At 55.2% G+C, this 21,100-nt stretch overlaps 2 protein-coding genes across 5 annotated transcripts in view; one reads left to right on the top strand and one right to left on the bottom strand.

Annotated features, from left to right (window-relative positions):
* SLC6A9 (solute carrier family 6 member 9) overlaps window positions 1-16,805 on the top strand; it is a 33,025-nt gene extending 16,220 nt beyond the window's left edge. For all 4 annotated transcript variants that reach the window (XM_019643851.1, XM_019643855.1, XM_019643854.1 and 1 more), the window contains 12 exons: window positions 2,495-2,651; window positions 3,259-3,390; window positions 3,759-4,029; window positions 10,504-10,636; window positions 10,830-10,964; window positions 11,059-11,162; window positions 11,518-11,755; window positions 11,845-11,979; window positions 12,088-12,187; window positions 12,277-12,377; window positions 15,262-15,432; window positions 15,538-16,805. In XM_019643851.1, the coding sequence (XP_019499396.1) occupies window positions 2,495-2,651; window positions 3,259-3,390; window positions 3,759-4,029; window positions 10,504-10,636; window positions 10,830-10,964; window positions 11,059-11,162; window positions 11,518-11,755; window positions 11,845-11,979; window positions 12,088-12,187; window positions 12,277-12,377; window positions 15,262-15,432; window positions 15,538-15,732 (1,872 nt within the window). In that variant the 3' untranslated portion in view covers window positions 15,733-16,805. The remainder of the gene's footprint in view (window positions 1-2,494; window positions 2,652-3,258; window positions 3,391-3,758; window positions 4,030-10,503; window positions 10,637-10,829; window positions 10,965-11,058; window positions 11,163-11,517; window positions 11,756-11,844; window positions 11,980-12,087; window positions 12,188-12,276; window positions 12,378-15,261; window positions 15,433-15,537) is intronic.
* Window positions 16,806-16,913: 108 nt separating this feature from the next.
* Window positions 16,914-20,761, bottom strand: CCDC24 (coiled-coil domain containing 24). The gene is made up of 9 exons (XM_019643856.1): window positions 20,675-20,761; window positions 20,345-20,517; window positions 19,940-20,115; window positions 19,682-19,798; window positions 18,862-18,936; window positions 18,200-18,254; window positions 17,634-17,703; window positions 17,447-17,525; window positions 16,914-17,364 (listed from the first exon to the last, which is right to left on the bottom strand). The coding sequence occupies exons 2-9, from the start codon at window positions 20,468-20,470 to the stop codon at window positions 17,142-17,144; spliced, it is 921 nt and encodes a 306-aa protein (XP_019499401.1). The 5' UTR covers window positions 20,471-20,517; window positions 20,675-20,761; the 3' UTR covers window positions 16,914-17,141.
* Window positions 20,762-21,100: the final 339 nt, after the last annotated feature.

Here is a 21,100-nt window from a genome sequence, read left to right as displayed (position 1 = left end):
CTGCACTTAGTCAGAGGGCTGGAGCCAGGAGAGAGGCCTCAAATTTCAAGCCTTGGGGAACATCCCTCTTTTCTAGGGGCCTTGCCCTTGCCCTGCCCATGAGGCCATCCTGGATCCTGGGTTGTCTCTTTTAGAGCTGTAACCGCTGCTCTGTGGCCCCACCCACATACTCTGCAGCTGGCACAATCCCCCATTGTGCCCCTAAGTAAACAAGCCTTGGATAGAATGAAGCTGTTATTGTAGGGTATCAATATATAGGAGCCCTATTCGGCTGGGATTTGTTTGGGAATAAATAAACTACCCCAAGCAGGCCTCACATCCTCCAAAAATACCCCTGACCCTGCGGTATTGCTAGGCCTGTCCCAAAGGAGGCCCCGGGAGGTGGTGACAGGATTAGGCTGGATTCTGTAGGGGTCTGTCACAGAGGGCACACTTGAGCTGTAAGCCACCCTCTCCCAAGCTGGCCTTCAGGCCTCTGGGTCAAGGAGGCCTTCCCTGGCCTCACCCTGCCCTCATCCCCACCCCTTGCCCTCCTTCATGCTCCTGTGACTTGAGAAATTCCCCTTTGTGGTCACATTGGAGTCGCATATAAAAATTGGGTTATTTGTTTATTTCATTGATGGCTTGCTCCTCACTAGACTTTTAGCCCTGAGTAGGTGGGGTGTCTGTTCACTGCTGAGTTCCTAGTGCCTGGTGCAAGGCCTGGCACATGGCAGGTGTCAATAAATCTCCATGGTTGCATGAATGAATCAATGAATGAACGGATGCAAGCTATTTCAGCCTGCCAGTTGCTCTGGGTGCCTCTTGAAGGGGGTTCTGTGGCTCCTGGGGCTGTGCCCCCCAAACCTTCCAGGAAGGCATGAGGATCAGTGTCTCTGCTGGGGACAATGCTAGATTAAGCATGCAGACTGGTTTCTCCACAAGGCTGTCTGTGCTGTCGTGTCCATGGCGTGTAAGCCCAGAGGGACCAAATGTGCTCAGTGTGGGAGCAAGGGGTGCACGGCTGGGGCCTCCACTGGGAGTGGGGGCCTTCTCTGTCTGCATTCCCAGTGTCTTTGCAGAAGGCGCCCAGGTCCCCAAGAGGCCATTCCTCCCCTCTGTGTTTGTCAGTCAGTGTCAGGGTCCGACCGCATTTCAAAGCACTAGGCCTCTTTGTTTATTGGCCAGCGTGACAATTGTCCTTGAATACCTCTTTCAAGCTGAGGGTCAACATCACTGCTGCTTGTCCCTCAGAGGCCACGCTGCTCTGTCTCTGATCCTGGGTGTCCTCCAGGGACTCCTGTCCGCTTCACTCAGAATAGCCCATCTCTGTGAGGCTGTCTCTGTCACTCAAGGACTCTCTGTACTTCTCTGTTGGTGACTCTTGGGGTCCCTACGTCTCTTGGTGAGATCCCTCTGACCCCTCAGGCTCTGGCTCAGGGTAGCTTGATTTCCATCTCACCTGGAAGGAGGTGGAAGGGGCATACTCACACTTATAAAGGGACTTGCTGAGCCAGTTGCAACTGTGGAGGTGGGATTTCCAAAGGGGCTGCCCTCAGCGGGGCCTCAGTCCACCTAGCCCAGCCCGGCAGCTCCCCAGGCAGGTCTGGCATCCTTCCCTTGGGGCAAATCCCCTCATCACCGCCTCCTGACCAGCCTCCTCCTCTGCAACTCCCCCCTCTCAGCTCAGAGACCCTTTCCTGGAGTCATACCCTCTGCTTCCCCTGGCAGAGTCTGTCCTCTAAGCCTGGTGTGGTGCCTACAACTCTGGCCTCCTCCCCCAACTCATGGCCAGCACCACCCATCCCAGGTCAGCTTCTCCAGGGCCCTCTCCGGAGCCATGGGCAATATAGATGGCTCCAGTGGGCCCTGCCATCCTGAGTCCCAGAATGCCCTCCCCAGGTCTGGCCCAGCTCAGTTGTCCTGCTTTCCTTGACCCCATAGCCCTGCCCACCCTGTGCCCCCAGGAAAAAGACTTCAGCTGGGGGAGGGGTCCAGCATCCCTTCCTCCGCAGCCGCCTGTAGTGGGCAGCGTGCTCAGCCTGGTGATGTGGTGGTGGCCGGCGGGGGGGCTGTCTGGACACAGGCCCCTTTGTGCCCAGCCTGACTTGGCTGCTTGGTATGAGGCTCAGCTGCTCCCAGATTCTCACCCAGAGGGGAAAGAGGAGACTTTGGAGGGGCTGGGGTGGGGGTCGGGGCGGCTCTCGACTCTAGCTCCCTTTCAGTGTCCCACCTGTCAGAAGTTGGCAGCAGCTCCTCAGGTGGGCTGGTGCCCCTGGCACGGGGTGCTGGGGGGCTGGTGAGGGAGGCCCCACTTGGCGCCCTCTGGCAGCCACTCCTGACTGCTCCTCTCCTCTGCCAGGCCTGCCTGCAACTCCTGCCAGCAGAGGGGAAGCCCAGTGTGGGGGTGGGAGCTTCGAGGGTCCATAACGCCCTCACTGGGGGGGGGGCACAGAGGGTCAGGCATGGGAGCACAAGTACCTTTCTGATGGTAGCTTCTCTCCTGTCCCTACAGAATGGTGCTGTGCCCAGCGAGGCCACCAAGAGGGACCAGAACCTCAAACGGGGCAACTGGGGCAACCAGATCGAGTTTGTACTGACGAGCGTGGGCTATGCCGTGGGCCTGGGCAATGTCTGGCGCTTCCCATACCTCTGCTACCGCAACGGGGGAGGTACCCAGCGGGCTCAGGGCAGGGACCACCCACTTGAATAGAGCCCACCCACCAGGGCCTGAGCCACCCCCTCCCTGGCACAGACGCCACTCCAGAGAAGCTGGCCTATGGCCCCGATCTCCTTTGCCCCCATCCCTGCTTAGGTGCCCTTTACCTAAGGCACAGACCACCCCTGACCCTGGCAGTCTGCTGTTTGGGCCCTGACCTGCCAACTTGCTCCCTCAAAGTGAGGAGAGGTGGAGAAAAGCAGTGCAACCTCTTGAGGTTCCCTGTCTTCTATTCCCTGTCTTTTATCTTCAACAGCCCCCTAAATAGTTCAGGGACATTTGAGGATCCCAGTGACTTATGTTTGTGAAATTGCTTGGCTAAGCCATCAAATCCCACCTAAACATGGTGGCTCAGTGGCTTGAGTTCTGCTCAGAGCACACTTCCTGGGAGCCTCTGTCAAGATCAAAGACAGGTCCTGAGTAGTGTGCCTCAGACCCAGTGCATGGCACACCCTCCTCGGGTCCTAGCCAATCACAAAGGTTTGGCTGTTGGGTTCTGAACAGAAAGAGGGCGGGATCCCCCAGCCTGCCCCTGAGCCAGCCCTCTCCCTGCCTGCCAGGCGCCTTCATGTTCCCCTACTTCATCATGCTGATATTCTGCGGGATCCCTCTCTTCTTCATGGAGCTCTCCTTCGGCCAGTTTGCAAGTCAGGGCTGTCTGGGGGTCTGGAGGATCAGCCCCATGTTCAAAGGTGAGGCCTGGGTAGAATACACACACACACACACACACACACACACACACACGGGCCACTGGGGGTTGTGCAGACTCACCCATCTGTACAAACACTGCCAACCCCTATGGAGCCCTGATGCTGACCCCAAGCCCTACATCAATGGCCAAAGCCATGGACGCATGCTGGTATCCATGTTTGCCTGGCCCCCATCCTCCCCTCCTACCATGTGTATACACAAAACCCCTTCACCCTCCAGCTTGCCCCGCCAAAGCCTTGACCTGTCCCTTCTGTGGCCTCCATGAAAGCCTCTCCCTTGGGCCCTTTGAAATTAACCTCTCCTCCTTCAGCTAGATGTGTGAGGCTGCTGTCTTCTCCTGCTCCCCCAGGTGTGGGCTATGGTATGATGGTGGTATCTACATATATCGGCATCTACTACAACGTGGTCATTTGCATTGCCTTCTACTACTTCTTCTCATCCATGACGCATGTGCTGCCCTGGGCCTACTGCAATAACCCCTGGAACTCACCCGATTGCACCGGCGTGCTGGACGCCTCCAACCTCACCAATGGCTCCCAGCCTGCCACCCTGTCCAGCAACCTCTCCCACCTGCTCAATCGCACCCTCCAGAGAACAAGCCCCAGCGAGGAGTACTGGAGGTGAGGCCCTCACTGCATTTGGGCTGGGGAAACGTGGTACCAACACTCAGCCCTCTCTCTCGCCATCAGACAACTGTCTGCAGACTTGGTAGGGTGCGTGCTGCATGTTTAACCCTCTGCTGGGCACCAGGCAGGGCAGAGGTGTGTGAAGAGGTGTAAGGAGTTCACTGTCTGTTCAGGAGAAGAGGCTGACACACAGAGAGCAGTGGAGGAGTTGGAAAGTCCTTTTACGAGCTAGCAGTGAAGGAGGGCTTCAGCAATCAGGCAGGTCTGCACAGGAGAGAGAGTCAGGAAAAGGGGGAATGGTTTCCTGGTGAGAAGAACAGCATGAGCAAAGGCCCTGGGGCCCAGATGAGCACCGGCTGGTCCTGACACTGAGGAGAACCTATTCTGAGGAGAGTAACAGGTATGTGGGGGGAACTCATGGGCTGTGAGGTGGCCTAGAAGGCGGCACTAGCCTTCTGGGAAAACTTAGAAGAATTAAGCTTAGATTTAACGCTGCACAACACCGCATTTAATGCTACAGCCATGGAAGTTTCCTGAGCCTGGGGCTGTCATCAAGCTGTGCTTAGGAAAGACAGCGGGTGCTCTGTGGTAGCAGAGGCCAGAAGAGTCTCAGAGCTGACTGAAGAGCAGCTGCTGCTGGAGGGTTCTGGCACACCTTGTCCCAACTGGGTGGGTGTGAGGGCACAGCAGAATAGCCTAGAGGAAATTCCCCATGTCCTACTGGGAGCCCATGGCTAGAGGGCTCATTCATTCATTCCATAAACATTCACTGCGTAGCTCTGCCAGTCCCTGTGTGCCCATGGAGTGTGAATGGCACAGGGCTCCTGCCATGAGGAGTTCACAGTCCAGTGGGGAGACAGGTAGCCAGTCATATCGGGGCAGGTGCTTTGGTGCATGTACGCACAGGGGTGTGCTGGGGGCACAAAGGGGGTAGCAGTCAGTTCTAAGGGGGTGGAGGCAAGAGGAGGCAGCTAAGAAGGCTTTTCAGAGGAGGGAGGGAGGGAGGGAGGGGGAGAAGGGATTGGAAGAGACATGAGGCCAAGAGGTGGTAAACTGGGTTGGGAGCAGGTGGGACACTGAGTATTAATACAGGAGAGGCAGCAGGCATTATGGTGCAGGGCTGCCCAGGCCAGGCTGAGGGTTTGAGGCTTTCTCCGCTAGGTGATAAGAGCCATAGGAGAAAAGGCCCCAGTGATACTTGAAGTCCTAGTGGCTGGATATCCTCTAAGCCCCGACCCAGAGCTCAAACCCTGCAGGCCCAGCCTCTGTGCTGGTCTATAGACATTCAAGGGTGTGTGTGTGTGTGTGTGTGTGTGTGTGTGTGTGTGTGTGTGTGTTGGGCGGGTTGGCTCACCGTGTAGACAACAGAACTGTTGCTCCCCAGTGAGGATTGGGCAAAATTAACTCCAGGCAAACTCAGTCGTTCAGTCACTGGACAGATCATTTCTTGAGCACCTACCAGGGACCAGGCACTGCACTCAGGTGAGGGAGAATGGGGAGTAAGACTCACAGACACTGCTCTCAGGGAGCTCACATCTAATGGGAGAGCTAAGCAAATAATAAGTACCCAATTGTGTGTTCTACTGCATTTGAGGCATAGTGTGGCCTGGGCAACTTGACCTGGACTGTGGATGAACCACGGAGATATTCCAGAAGTGCTTACCCCAGGGCTGTCTGCCAGGGATTCCCAGCCCAGTTGAGACGCCTGGGCAAAGCTCTGGAGATTGTATCCAGTGCAATCAGAGGGAAATAGCCCTCAAAGAAAACTAGCCATGGGTGGGGGCTCCACTTGGTGGCCAGTTGAACTCTACGTCTCTGTCAGGACTGGAGCCAGGCCTGCCTACCCTAGCAGCCAGGCCAGGCTGGAGTCCTTTCCTGCATGATGGCTCCCTGCTGCCCCCTCCTGGAGAAACTGGGAAGTGACCCTTGAGAGGGCCGCCCAGGCTGGCTTCAAAACGAAGAGCAAGCGTCCCCATTTCTTGGGCACCTACTATGAGCCAGACATATTCTATCATATAATATTATCCCTATTTTTCAGAGACTGATGTTCAGAGGTTAGGGACCTAGGCAGCAATGCTGTGTCAGGATATGTGTTCCCAGGTCCATCGGGCTCCTCTGGGCCTGGTGTCTGGTGTGAATTAGGCCCATGATACTCAGCAGGTGTTCTTGGTCCACATTCTCCAACGCCCCCTTGGAAAACTGCATGATCTCATTTGAGTCCTACAACAACCCTATTAGATAGCTTCTGCAGGTACTATAAAATATTCCCATTTTACAAAAGACGAAAGCAGCATATATAATCAATGAAGGACTACTACTCAGAAAATATAAAGAATTGTACGTGGGCTGGCCGAGTGGCTCAGTTGGTTAAGAGTGTAAACTCTGAGCAACAGGGTCGTTTGTTCAATTCCCACATGGGCCAGTGAGCTGCGCCAGAGCTGAGCTGCTGCTGAGCTGGTGAGAGCTATGCTCTTAGCAACAAGGTTGCCAGTTTGACACCCATATGGGATGGTGGGTGCGCCCCCCTGCAACTGAGATTGAACACGGCACCTTGAGCTGAGCAGCCATGAGCTGACCAACGGGCGGCTGGATGGCTCAGTGTGCAACAAGATTGTCAGTTCGACTCCCGCATAGGATGGTGGATTACTCCCCTTCCCACCCTCCCCGCAACTAGATTGAAAGCGGCAACTGAACTTAGTGCTGAGCTTGCGCCCTCCACAACTAAGATTGAAGGACAACAACTTGACTTGGAGCTGATGGATCCTGGAAAAACACAATGTTCCCCTTCCCTAATTCCCCAACACTGTATCCCCTCCCCAATTCCCCAATTAAGAAAAGAAAAGAAAAGAAAAAAAGAGGAAAGCAAATCAAAAGAAAGGCTAAGCAACTCCTCTAAAGTGAGAGAAGCCCAGAGGGCAGATTTCTGAGCCCATGCCTGCCTCTCGCTCGCCCTTCTGGCCCACGGTCCTCCCTCCCTCACTGACTATTCTCCGTCTTGTTTTGCAGTCCTCTGTGTGCTGATCTGACTCTTGTTTGTGGGCCCTAAGCTCATGACCATGCCCTCTCACTCCACAACCCCTGTGGTGCCCAGGACAGCACAGCACCTGACACCCAGTGGGACTCAGATCCCAGCACCCCTCTCCCAGTGTCTTCATGGCAGCTCTGGCGTCACACAGACCTCACTCAAATCCTAGTTCTACCAGCTGTGTAGCTTTGGGAGGTCACCAAACCTCTCTAAGTCTCAGCTGTTCATCCATTAAATGGGGGTGCTTACAAAAACTACCTTATTGTTATAAAGATGAAACAAGTTAATGCAGCATAAATCTCTAAAAACAGTGACAAGTGAGGGCCGGCTAAGTGGCTCAGTTGGTTAAGAGCTCGCGCAAGAGTTTGAGCTCTGAGCAACAGCGGTTTGAGTCCAGCCCGAGCTGAGCAGCCGCTGAGCTGCCAACAGGTAGCAGGATGGCTCAGCTAAAAAAAAAACAAAAAACAAAGAAAAAAAAAACAAACAGTGACAAGTGTTCAGTGAGCACAATGATAGCCACTGCTGGAGAGGTAAAGAACTAGTTTAGGACATCCTGTTCTCAAGGTGTTTATTTTACCATATGGTTGGGGAAATTAAAAAATAATGCAGAATGATTCCAGAGATGTTCTGCATCAAGAACCAACCTGTAAATACATTGGATTCCAAAAATCCTTAGGTTAATATATATTTGATCTCAAAAGCATGTGGTCCTAGGGCAGGCTGAGTGGCTCAGTTGGTTAAGAGCACATTCAAGAGTGCAAGCTCTGAGCAACAAGGTTACCGGTTCCATTCCCAGCCTGGCCCGGCCCGAGCTGAGCTGCCACTGAGATGCCAACAGGTGGCAGGATGACTCAGCTAAAAATAAAAATAAAAAAGCACATGGTCCAAAAACAAAACAAAAAACTAAATATGGTGCCATCAAAACAAAGGCAGAGTTCATTATTTGGTTCCCAGGTTAGCCTTCTAAAACTCTTTAATTCCTAGTATTGTAATGCTATACTCTTGCTAAAAAAATAGTATAAAATGCTACCAATTGAACCTATATAATTAAGTTTAAAATAATCTTTTGAACAAGCAATGGTTTGTTTACTGTGAATGCCGGTGTTTGAAGTAAAGTGACTCCGAGTACTAGCAGAAGGACCCTGTGGCTATCTGGTGGGCAGAGGTTTTCAACATGGATCTGCCCTCAGTAGGTATGCCAGTCAGGCAGGGCTTGGGCAGCCTGGAGTCCCCAGCCCAGTTGTGATTTTGTCTGTTTTCTCTAATGAGCCAAAAAGGAAAAAAGGCTGGAAAGCACTGCTGAAGGGGACTAAGAGTCTCTGCTTGTGGTCCCACAGCCTCTGAACCTCTCCCTTCCATTAGTCTTTGGTTCTCCATCGACTAAGAGCCTTGTGAAGGCCTAGCCCAGGGCCTGGCTCTGATGCCTGTTGATGGAACCATCCCAGTGACAGGAGTTGGGCAGGAGAGGGAGGTGTTGGACAGTGCCCTCAGCAGGTCAGGGTGTGAAGGACGGACTGGAGGAAGATTTGAGACCAAGAGGAGGTAGGCCAAGGGGCTTGCAAGTTTAACAGTCAGGCAGGCTGGCCAAACAAATCCCAAATCCCAGGGGGATATAACAGTGAATAAAACAGACCAAAAAAAAAAAACACCACACCCTGTCTTCATAGAGGACAGATGACAAATGAAATAAATAGGCAAAATTTACAGTATGATAGAAGAATACATGTTCTGTGGAAGAAAATATAGCAAAGAAGGGGATAAGGATTGCTGGGCTGGGGCCAGAGCTGCAATTTTTAAGTAGGATAGCCAGAGAAGGCTGCTTGGCAAAGAGGACACCAGAGTAAAAGCCTGGAGGAAGCGAGGAAGGAGGGAGCCATGTTGACAAGCCCAGCTGCATAATTTGTGGAGCCCAGTGCAAAATGAAAATATGAAGCCCCTTGTTCAAATGTATTAAGAATTTCAAGATGGCGGGAGGCCAGTTAGCTCAGTTGGTTGGAGCGCAGTGCTCACAACACCAAGGTTGCCGGTTCAATCCCCACATGGGCCACTGAGTTGCGCCCTCCACACTAGATTAAAACAACTAATTGACTTGGAGCTGATGGGTACTGGAAAAACACACTGTTCCCCAATAAAATTAAAGAAAAAAAAGAATTTCAAGATGGCAATGGCAGAGCATTAAACTAAGTAGTAGAATGCCATTCTGAGTGTGGGGCCCTTGTGTCATTGCACACATTGTACACCCATGTGTACATAAGGATATTTGGAGAAAGAGCACTCCAGAAAAAGGGAATAGCATGTGCAAAGGCCCTGAGGTGTCATGTCTGGCATGTTTAAGGAACAAGAAGAAACCCTGTGCAACTGGAGCAGTGAGCAAGGGGGAAAGTAGAAAAGATCAGAAAGATGGCAAGTAGGGAGCAATGGGTCACATAGGGCCTTGTAACCACTGTAAGGACTTTGGCTTTTCCATGGCCAGAGATGGGAGCTGCTGCAAGGTTTTGAGCCAAGAAGAGACCTTGAGAGTGCTGTTATAAAAACCTTTCAGAGGCTTACCATTGCCCTCTGGATAAAATTCAAACTCTTGGCCTTGACTTCATAGCTTCATATGATCTGGTCCCTTACGATCCCTTGTCCTTCTCTCTTCCCTTCACGTTCTCTTCCAGCCTTTCTGAGCTACCAAGAAGCCCAGGCTGGGCCATGGTCTTTCGTGACCCCTGTCTTGCCATGTGCTCTTTCCTCTGCTTGGCACACACTTCCACTTCTCTTTACCTGTCTCCTTTCCATTCCTCAAGTCTTAGCTCAAACCTCACCTCTTCTGGGAAGCTTTCCAGTGTGCCCCTCACTATGGTGCTGAAAGCCCCTCCTGGCAGTACCCACAATGCCTGATCCAGGTCTATATGCCCAGCACCTAGCACGGGGCCTGAAACGTAAATGTCCAGGTGAATGAAAGAGCATAGTTGGTGTGGCATAGGATGTCAGATAGAGCCCTGCATACGGAAAGGAGGAATTCAGCCCATGTGCTCCAGAGCCTCTTTACTTAGCACTCTGCTGCCTCCCTCAGTTCATCAGAGATGGAGACCAGGGTGGATGAAAAACTCACAGAAGGCTTCCTGGAGGGAGTGACATTTGATTGGATGTGGGCCTGAGTGGGGACTGGGAGACCCCCAGACTCAAGGGACTGAGGAGGCTGGCCCAGGCCTGGGGTGTGGACTCCAGGACTGCCTTTGGGATCCTGAGAAAGGCTGCAAGCAGTGGACTCCCTAGGAGCAACAGGCAGAGGGGGCTGGGCTGGCCAGGGCTGGGGCCCCACAGTGGTTCCCATCTCACAAGGGGGCTCCCAGAACCTTGTGAGAAATGAGGGAGCTACCAAGCTGGGCCCTGGGACTTGGGAATTTATTGCTGGGCAGCAGGGCTGGCCCTTGATGACAGAGTATCCCCTTCCTCAGGCTGTACGTGCTGAAGCTGTCAAACGACATTGGGAACTTTGGGGAGGTGCGACTGCCCCTCCTGGGCTGCCTCGGCGTCTCCTGGGTGGTTGTATTCCTCTGCCTCATCCGAGGAGTCAAGTCTTCAGGGAAAGTAAGCACCCCTCCTCTGGCAGGGTCTGTGCCCGCCCAGCAAGGTCCTGTCTTCCCTAACTGGGGTGTGTGTGTGATGATGGAGGGACATGGGAGGGGTTGAGGGCCCAGAGGTCCAGTGGTGGTTGGGGACCAGGGAGGTGGCCCCAGGTTGGGAAGAGCCCAGAGGAGTCCAGTGGACCCATCCTGTGCAGGTGGTGTACTTCACGGCCACATTTCCCTATGTGGTGCTGACCATCCTGTTCGTCCGTGGTGTGACCCTGGAAGGAGCCTTCACCGGCATCATGTACTACCTGACCCCACAGTGGGACAAGATCCTGGAGGCCAAGGTGGGATGTGGAGGGTGACTCAGAGGGGGCAGGGAGGGGCAGAGAGGCGCCTGCCTCTGACCGCAGCTCCTTGCTGGCCCCTCCTTCCCCACAGGTGTGGGGGGATGCTGCCTCCCAGATCTTCTACTCACTGGGCTGTGCGTGGGGAGGCCTCATCACCATGGCTTCCTACAACAAATTCCACAACAACTGCTACCGGTGAGACTCTGCCACCAGCCTGCAGATAGAGCTTGCCCCCCCCTCCCCCCCCGCGAGATCTAGTGCAGCCTCCTGGCCCACTAGGGCCCTCCCTTCCACTCATGGCCTTGAGGTTCTGGGAAGGCTGGGTCTGGATGGAGGGTCTTGGCAAGAGAGAGAAGAGGGATGGGGACAGTGATGCCCCAGGATTCAAGGGCTTCAGGCCCACTTAAAAAGGCCCAGAGTAGACCAGAAAAGAGATTGGGGGCTCTTTCATTTCTAGAACTTTCCCTGTGTCCAGGTCCTCTCCTGGCTCAAATCAGGCAGAGGGAAGCCAACTGCATGCCCTGAACTCAGCTGTTTTCCTCTCCCTCAGGGATAGCGTCATCATCAGCATCACTAACTGTGCCACCAGCGTCTACGCTGGCTTTGTCATCTTCTCCATCCTGGGCTTCATGGCCAATCACTTGGGTGTGGATGTGTCCCGTGTGGCAGACCACGGCCCTGGCCTGGCCTTCGTGGCTTACCCGGAGGCGCTCACACTACTGCCCATCTCCCCACTCTGGTCCCTGCTCTTCTTCTTCATGCTCATCCTGCTGGGGCTGGGCACTCAGGTATGAGGTGTGAGACGTGGGCCAGCATCTTTGGGGGGCAGGGGTAGGGGCAGAGGTCAGGACCCCACTCTGATAACTGTATCCTGCAGTTCTGCCTCCTGGAGACGCTGGTCACAGCCATTGTGGATGAGGTGGGGAATGAGTGGATCCTGCAGAAAAAGACCTACGTGACCTTGGGCGTGGCTGTGGCTGGCTTCCTGCTGGGCATCCCCCTCACCAGTCAGGTAAGAACCGAGGGAAAGGATGGGCTGGAGTTGCCAGGATATGGGGAGAATAACAAATCGGGGAGCCTCGCCTCTGCACTCCTGACTCAGCTGCCCACTGTCCTGTAGGCAGGCATCTACTGGCTGCTACTAATGGACAACTATGCGGCCAGCTTCTCCTTGGTCGTCATCTCCTGCATCATGTGTGTATCCATCATGTACATCTACGGTAAGTGCCCAACCTCCCATGGCCTCCCGAGTCTCAGCCCCTGGGCTGCCCACACTGTCCTGCCAGCCCACTGACCCACCTCTCTCCAGGGCACCGGAATTACTTCCAGGACATCCAGATGATGCTGGGATTCCCACCACCCTTCTTCTTCCAGATTTGCTGGCGCTTTGTCTCTCCGGTTATCATCTTTGTAAGTTCTTGGGCTGGCCCCTCCCTTCCCCTGCTGCCTCGTGGCAAGTGTCCTTCTCTTGGGAACCAGCAGAGGGAGAGCAGGAGCCCATCCAGCTGGCCAGAGCTTCCTTGGGGCTCCACAACTCGGGCCCACGGTTGTCTGAGGGAAGTTGCAGAGTCAGACAGGTATATGGAGACTCGGAACTGCCCAGGCCCTGGCCTAGGGGGTAGGAAGGGAGCACAGAGCCTTTAATTTGAAGACAGTGCCCAGTCTGGAAGGGGAAAGGAAGCTGGTAGCAGCTGAGAGTTAGCCCTTCCCCGCTGGCATTCCTGCATGGCATCCCCAGGGGGGCCTCAAGAACCATTATGATATTGGCCTCAGCCTCTGTCAGCCTCACTGAGCTCCTGTCTCCAATCCATTATAGCCCTGGTGTGAATGCATAAGTGGTCCAGAAGCAGGCTGCATGGCTCAGATGTCAGTTCAGGGTCAGGGGCAACCTGTAAGCCTTCCAGGCATTGGAGTGAGCTGACTCGAGAGAGGGAGGTCTTGGTTCCCACCAGTATTCAACACCTGGGAAAGCCATCTGGGAGCTGAATTGGCGACGAGAACTCCCACCATGGCCGGGTACCAAGCATTTTCTACATGCTGTTTACATATTAACTCATGCAATACAACCTCCAAGGTATCATTATTATCCCCGCTTTACAGATGAGGAAGCAGGCACAGAGTTGTTAAATAAAAGACCCAAGGTCACACAGCTAATAAGAGGCAGCGCCACCACTGGAAGCAGGTAGTACAATCTGAAGCCTGTGTGCTGGACCAGTGCTACGCTAGAAACCACCACAGGAAGGAGGGATGGTCCATGGACTAAAACCATCTGATTTTGCTCCTTTATGCTCAGGGTGGGAAACCGGGGCACAGGGTTTTGATGGTCACTCCACAGAGAAGAGGTGGCGCCATTTCTGAGTGGCAGAGGGTTCAGCCCAGTAGCAAGGGCAGTGTCCAGAGTCATGCCCCTGTCACACCAGCTTCTCTGTGCCACAGGGATCTTAGCACTGGGTTTCCACTTTGGCTCATGTTTCTGAACAAAAGGCCCCTGAGGGCTGAGGCCTCCACCACATGGGGTGTGGGATTTTCCCCGAGCCTGGCACAGACACCAGCTCTGGCCACTGGCCCAGCTTTGAAACAGGAGGAGCGGAAGTCTCTTCTAAGTGGTGAGAAGCCAGGGAGTGCAGGCATCACAGCCAAACGCCATGCCCTCTGGGGATGGCGGGTGAGGCCCAGGCCTTGCCTGAGGGGAGCTCATCCCTACAGCCCTGAGGAAGCTGCCGCCCTGGGGAGAGACCTGGGGCACTGAGCAAGGCAGGGCAGGTGGCAGGAAGGAGATGGACACAAGAAGGGACTCTAGGGACAGACTTGGCCTGGGTCCTGCGTCTCCAAGAGAGTAAGGCAAAGTGGGCAATGCCCTCTGTGCACTGGAGTTACTAAGGTGACAACTTCAGGTTCTGTGGACATGTGTTTCTGGGCTGTTGTGTTTTTTTGGAGGTGGGGTGGGCGGGCTTCTTTATATTTCTGAAAAGCTCTTTTTGAAAAACTCCATAATTCTATCAGTTCAAATAAGGGATTTGAGAATAGATCAGGATCTAGGTTTATTCAGGAAACTTGTTATAAAGTCCTACTATGTGCAGCATCCCAGGAGGGGCCTCCCAATGGATGTGGGTCTTAACCGCCAGCATTTGGTCACTGGGAAGACTAAAGGAGCCTGAGCTCCAGGACGCAGCTGAGGGCTCCGGAGGCAGACGCTGAGCCCTCCTGGGGAGTGGCACACACACACCCAGACCCTCTGGGTGGCCCACTGGCCACCTGCCCATCATCTTCCTGCTTCCTTTAGTTTCTTAAATGTATTTTTAAATTATAGTTGACATACAATATTATATTTTCAGGTGTACAACATAGTGATTAGACATTTATGTACCTTATGAAGTGATCACCCCGATAAGTCTAGTAACCATCTGACACCACACAGTTATGACTTTCTTCAGTTTTTTTGTTGCTGCATCCCCAGGCTTTATTGCTCATCTCACTCCTCTCTTCCCAAGGCGGCTCCCAAGAGCATCCCCAGTCTGACACCGTTTCTAGCCTTTGGAGCCTCCATAGCTGTGGACAGGCAGGGCTTTGCCCTCCCCTCTCCATCGCTCCCACCTCTCTGCATAAGTCAGTTCAAATCAGCAAATGAGATTGTGCCAGGCACTGTGCTGGGCACTGGAGATGCAGAGCTGATGCAATCCCAGGAGCTCCCAGGTCTATGGGGACCAATAAGCAAATGCTTAGCAGATGTAAGATCCCTTTCAAGAGGAGGCGGGAAACCTGGAGAGGCTTCTTGAAAGAGGTGGTATTTGCATCGGGTTTGTCCGAAGAAGATGCAGAGGCGGACACTCCAGAGGAAATGAAGGAAGTGGAAAACTCTGGGTATAGCTGAGACATTGAGACAAGGGTAACATGGCCAGAAAGATAAGCTGAGGTCTCAATATGAGGAGATAAAAGCCCTAAAGCCCAGGGATTTGGCCTAACTTCAGTAGGCAATTGGGAGCTATTGGGAGCCATTGCGCAGACTGACTTCCAAAGGTGACGGCAGTTTACTTGTTCCCTGGCTGCTTTGGGATTATGGCGAAGACAGCCCTCTCCCCTTCCACTGTGCCTACCTGCCCATCATACCCGGGACCCCTAGTTCTATCTGCTTCTTCCACTACCCAAATGTTGACACTGGCCCTGCCCTCCCCCAAATGCCTCTTTCAAGTTTGGGAAACTCTAGCGAGAATGGAAATGGGTACTGATAGGAGGCCTGAGGCCTGGGTAGGGCTGGGTGGGCCTGATGTCCACTCTCATCCCCCACTCTCTGCAGTTCATTCTCATCTTCACGGTGATCCAGTACCGGCCAATCACCTATAACCACTACCAGTATCCAGGCTGGGCGGTGGCCATCGGCTTCCTCATGGCTCTGTCCTCTGTCATTTGCATCCCACTCTACGCCGTGTTCCAGCTCTGCCGCACAGATGGGGACACCTTCCTCCAGGTGAGGGGTGGGGACAGGGGGCAGCCAGATGTAACTGGATGGGGTGGACGGATGGGGCTCCTTTCTGACACGCCCTGTCCCCCCCCACACACCTCTCTCCTGCAGCGTTTGAAAAATGCCACAAAGCCAAGCAGAGACTGGGGCCCCGCCCTCCTGGAGCACCGGACTGGACGCTATGCCCCCACCATACTGCCCTCTCCTGAAGACGGGCTTGAGGTCCAGCCACTGCACCCGGACAAGGCCCAGATCCCCATGGTGGGCAGTAATGGCTCCAGTCGTCTGCAGGACTCCCGGATATGAGCACAGCCCCCACCCCACCCTGTGCTCCCACCACAGAGACTAGGGAGGCAGTGGACAGGTGTCACCGCCTGCCCCCGCCATGCCCTGGCCAGGGCAGCTGCTGTCACCTTGGCCACCACTGCTAGCGCGGTCATTCGTGCTTGTGTCCCCAGTGTTTACAGGTCCTTTGGATGCCAAGATGGCAGCTGGGGGGAGGGGGAAGGCAGGGGTGCCCAGTGGGGGGCCAAAGCACTTTGAAAGGGCCTCGGGCTAGGTCCCCAGAGGCCTGTTGGGCTTTATGTGGCCTATGATGCCCCCACACTCTACCCTGAGCTGAGGTTCTGGGTGGGCCCCCTACCTGTCCCTGTCTTTGGGCCTTCAGCCTCCTGACCAGTGTCCCTGCCCTCAGAGCAGACCCCAGCCTCTGCCCAGGCAAATGTGGATTTCCTACCTGGGGGCAGGGTGAGGGGCTAGGGGGCTGTGCAGTATTACTTGTCAGGCTGTGCTGCCCAGTCCTGTTTGTCTGTGCAATTATTTTTGTAAAAATTGTGTTATCTGTGGTTGCCACTCCCTTGCCCCAAGCCTCGGGCTCAATCTGTCTTCCGGGCCTGCCTGCACCTCACTCGGCTGTGCTGGGGTTTCCGCACCTCATGCCAGCCCTGGCTGCCAGGCCTAGCCAGCAGAGACCCGTGACTCAGCAGCTGCCCAAAGCACTAGTTTCTGGGGGTTCAGAGGTAGAGTGCTGCTCAGCAGGAGGTCTGAACCCAGAGCCCTGGGGAGGGGGACCCTACATGACACCCCCTTGCCCTCCCTCCACCAGGCTAAAGGCCCAGTCTTCCCAAATTGGGCTGCCCTTGTTCATGTGCCAAATGGCCCCAGCCGCGTGCCCTATCCCTTCTCAGGAGCCAGAGCTCCTTCTCCCGAGCCCTACAGTGTCCATTTGTCCATCCTATGTGCCCCTCTGTGCAGTGACAGACCCGGCAGAGCTGCCTCTAATTCTCTGTAGCAATAATGGTGCGCCGCCCACCCCTGTCCATCCGTGCACCACTAGGATTTTAAAGTCCATAGATTTTAATGAAATTTCTATTCCTGTCTCTGAGCTGCTACTGTGCTTTGTCTGGGTCCACCAGAGGGACAAGAGTCAAGGCTGGGATGAGACCTCTATACTGTCCACACTCAGCAGGCCTTTGTGGAGGCCTGGGAGCAGAAAGGCCAAAGGCTATGATGGTCAGGACCAGAGACCAGGGACTTGGCAAGGGGTGGGGTGAGAGACAGACAGACAGACAGACAGACAGCCAGCCTTGGGCTCCCGTGAGGGCCCATCCAAGACTAGATATGAAGCGGGCTGGGCCATGGCAGCTGAGAGGTGGCAGTAGCATCAGATGGAGAGAGTTCTAGCAGAAGCCAAAGCCTACTTTATGCCTAGCCCATCAGGTTGGGGCCTGGGGCACTGCACTGGACATTGGGGTAGAAGCTGGTCTTTTCCTGGGGCTGCACTGAAGCTTCCGTCCCCAGCGGCAGGGGGCAGCCAGGCCTTGAGGCCTGCATTCCAGAGGAGGAGCAGGCAGACAGCAGTGGAAAGGCCCAGCCGCAACTCCACAGAGGCAAGGCAAGGGTCTGAGGCCCTGGCTGGAGGACCCTAAGGGCTGCTGCCTGAACAAGAAGGCACAGCCATGAGAAGGTTGTAAGCTGACCCTTCGCCCACCCTGTCCAGCTGTCCATCTGCTCTGTTTACCTGTGGCTGGAGGAGATACAGGAAGGCCTCGGAGGTTCTTGCAGCTCCCGCTGCATGGCTGCCTTCTGTTCCTTTAGCTCTGGAGAATAGGTGTATCTGAGATGAAGCGCCTAGCTCTTCTATGGTAGGTACAAGTATGGGGCAGGGAGCAGGAGACTGAACTCAGGGACCTACTCGGGGAACTCACCTGCCAGGGTGGGCTCTAGGGTTGCCTCGGAGGGCTGGGGTGCCCCTGTATACTCCTCTTCCAGGCAGCGCTGCAAGGAGAGCTGGCTCAGTGCCCTGGCCTTATGACAGGGGTGGGGTAGGGCAGTAGGATACAGAGGCCAAGATCCCCATGGCAGGGCCCAGGAACCAGCCCATGCCAGCCCCCTCATCCCAACCACCTGAGCGCAGTCCCCAGGGGACACATCAGCCTCCCTGAAAAGCCCAGTTTGGTGAGTTGGTAGCTAGCCTAGACCCACACTTAGGGAAAGGAAGGAGGCAAAAGACTGGGGAGCAAATCCAGCAGGTTAATCTAAACGTGCTGACCTTGGACTTAGAGGCTCAACCAGAATCTTGGGCTTCTGGATTCACACACACAAGAAATGCACGCATGAGAAATGGACACAGGACTCACACAGCCTTTACATGCATGTACACACACAGACACACATGTACGTGGGCTCACACACCAGCTGAGAGGTGGCTGTGTCTACATTCAGCAGAAAGGCTGAGGTGGGGTGAGGAGGTAGGTCCAGGGTTGCAGCTCACCTGCAGGATGGGGATCTCCCTCTCCAAAGAGCGACACTCCTTCTCCAGGAGGCTCCTGGGACACGTGGGTGTGCAGCAGCCAGAACCAGCGCCACCGGACTGGGTCTCAGCTAAGTCCTCCACACAGCCCCAGCCTCCAGCCTCACCAGGAGCTCCCTCCAGGCCCTGCTTCTCAGCCCACCTTGCCCTCTGCTGCTTGGGTGCTGCCCAGTACAGCCTTCCAGCCCCTGCCCAGCCTCTTCCCAGGCAGAATATGTCCACTCCTTGCATATCTCACAGTGCCCACCCCGGCAGGCATCATTCTTCCTTCTGCACTATGGCTTGGCACTGGGTCTGCGACCCTTCCTGCCTCCATTCTCCTCCACATCACAGCCCCTCCCCTACTTAAAACTCCTCTGTGGTGGTTTCCCCCACCCCAACCTCAGGATAAAAGTCTTCAGTCCATGGCCCCTGCTGGCATCGGTACTTGGCTACCTCCCGGCAGCAACCTGCCCTTTCCACCTCTCTGCCTTGCTCTCATGGCTCTTCCTCCTCCCCACCCCCACCCCCAGCCCCACCAGGTATGCTACCTCCCTTTTCTCTCTCACAGTCCCAGTACTTTAAGACCTATCCCCAGTCTCCTCCCCCTGTTGCCACCCCCACTACACATTCAGGGGCCTCACCGCAAGTGTCCGGCAACCTGGTCAATGTTGGACATGTTCAGTTGGTCCTTGATGACACTGAGGTCTCTGTGACTGCTGCTGGCAGATGAAGTCAACATCACTCTCCCTATGCTGCCTCACCCCAGGCCTTCAGGACACAAATGCCACTTCTCCTAGACAACATCATGTCTTTTCTCACAAAGGCAACATGAGAGTGCAAAGAGGAGTTCAGGAGTCTTGCAGATGGACTGTGCCATCTTTCACTGTGTGTGACCTTGGGCAAATCAATGATCCTTTCTGAGCTCTAGTTTCCTCATCTGCAAGATGGGGACATCACCCCCCTTATAGGGTTGTGTGAGAATTAGAAATAAATTGCTGCCATTCACTTCTTATGAACACACTCCTGCTCATTTAACTCATTCAGTCCCCAGCCCTCTCTATCCCAGCCCTCATTCCTGTTCTCCAACCCTGAGGAACAAGTGACTGCTGGCCACAGCCTCCTTCCCGCCCACTCATGTTGAATACAGTGCTCCCTCTTTCTGCAAAGCTTTTCTTTTCTTTCTTTCTTTCTTCTTTTTTTTTGTCTGCCTGGAAATCTGTTCCTCATGCTCCAAGACCCAGATCGAACCTGTCACTTTCTCCAGGAAGCCTTGCCTGCCCCCAGGCTTGGCAGGTAGTTTTCTGGGCTTCTGCAGCCCTCATGTATTCATGCCTACCAGTGGCAGTAGACATGTCCAGCCCCAGAACAGGAGCTCCTGCATGGAGCCAGGTGCGACTCACCAATTAACTGGGGCTCTCTGCCAGTCAGGGACAGATCCCTCCTCTCCTTTCACCACTTTACCTGGATTCACCAGCTCTCATCTGGAATATCTCCTGCTCTGGAAAATCACACCTGGGCTCCTTCAAGGCAAAACGCAGGACCCTGGGGCTGTACTGGACCCAAGCCTGGGTCTGGTCCCTGCAGAAGGTGCACACGAGGGAAACTCAGGGGCTCCTTCTAGGGAACCACAGGAAAGGTGGCCCTGGCCCTTTGTCAGGTGCAGGGCTAGCCCATCTGAGTTCTGGGGACTGGGCCTGGGCCCAGGTCTGAGGCTCCCACCTGCCCTCATAGATGGCCTTCTGACGGAGACCTTCGAGCAGCTGCCGCAGTTCCTGGCGCACAAGGTCTCTTAGGAGGGGCGGGGGAGCCAGAAGGGAGGATGGGTCAGAGGTGGGGCGGGAGCCAGGGGTTTGGGAGGATCGAGCCTCTCGGAGCAGCGACCGTAACATCACCACCTGCAAGGAGAGCTACGATAACTTGCGACTGGGGAGAGAAATGACCGGAGTAAGAGCAGCTGGGGCAGTGAGGGGCAGGGCGGAGTCAAACAGGAGAGGGCTGGGCGGACTGTGAGATCCGAAAGGATCTCGAGTTATCTGGTAGAGCCGCGGACCCGGAGGAGGCGGAGGAAATCATCCGAGTCGTGGGACAGACCTGGGGTGTGGCCCACCTTCCCACTCCCCCGACCTCTGCCCGCAGCTCCAGGCTCAGGTCCACCGTTGTCTCCCCCAGAATCCTCTTTACTTCGGGCCGCTCCGGGAACGGAACGTGCTCCTCCACCAGCTCCCACAGCGACTGAGAAACCCCAGGCATGGCCCGCCGGCGCCGCGACACTCGGACGCTCGACCCCACGCTGGGACCTGCGGGACAGACCCCCTAGTGGTTTCCGGCAAGGCCACGCCCACACACGTCACGCCCCCTCCCCGACCTCATAGGCCACGCCCTCAGCCTGTCGCGCCCTCTGGCCTCTTCCAAGCACCACCCTTGTTCTGCCGCCGGGCCCCACGACTTAATTACCCAGTCCGGAGCTGCCAGGCTCGGGCGCTGTCTCTTCTGTCACGTTCTGGCTGACTCTCCGGGGCCGCTGTTCCTGCCCACAGTCCCCAGGAGCCAGGCCCCTAGCCCCGCCTCCTCCGCGCCGCCGTCACCCAGGAAACTGTGCCGCTACCCCAGGCCCCGCCCCCGCCCCTGCCTATTCCAGGTCTGGAGGCACCCGCTTACTGAGAGTCGGACCCACAGCCGAAGTAGGTGGTTTTGGAGTCCGAACCATCGGTAGGGACCTGAGCCCAAGCACCTTGGGCTCATCCCTGGGCACCTTACGGTTTCAGGACAGGCGAAAGAACCAAGAAATCTGGGTCCACTGGGTTTATTACTGCGTTGCCTCTTTTGGCCTGGAGGCAGTGTGGCAGGGTAAACCTTTCCCCTTGGAGGGGCCTGGGATAG

Source organism: Hipposideros armiger, unplaced genomic scaffold (assembly GCF_001890085.2).
Source record: "Hipposideros armiger isolate ML-2016 unplaced genomic scaffold, ASM189008v1 scaffold_82, whole genome shotgun sequence".
NCBI classification, from domain to species: Eukaryota; Metazoa; Chordata; class Mammalia; order Chiroptera; family Hipposideridae; genus Hipposideros; species Hipposideros armiger.
Note: the sequence above shows the minus strand (reverse complement) of the source record. Positions and strands in the feature narration are given on the sequence as shown.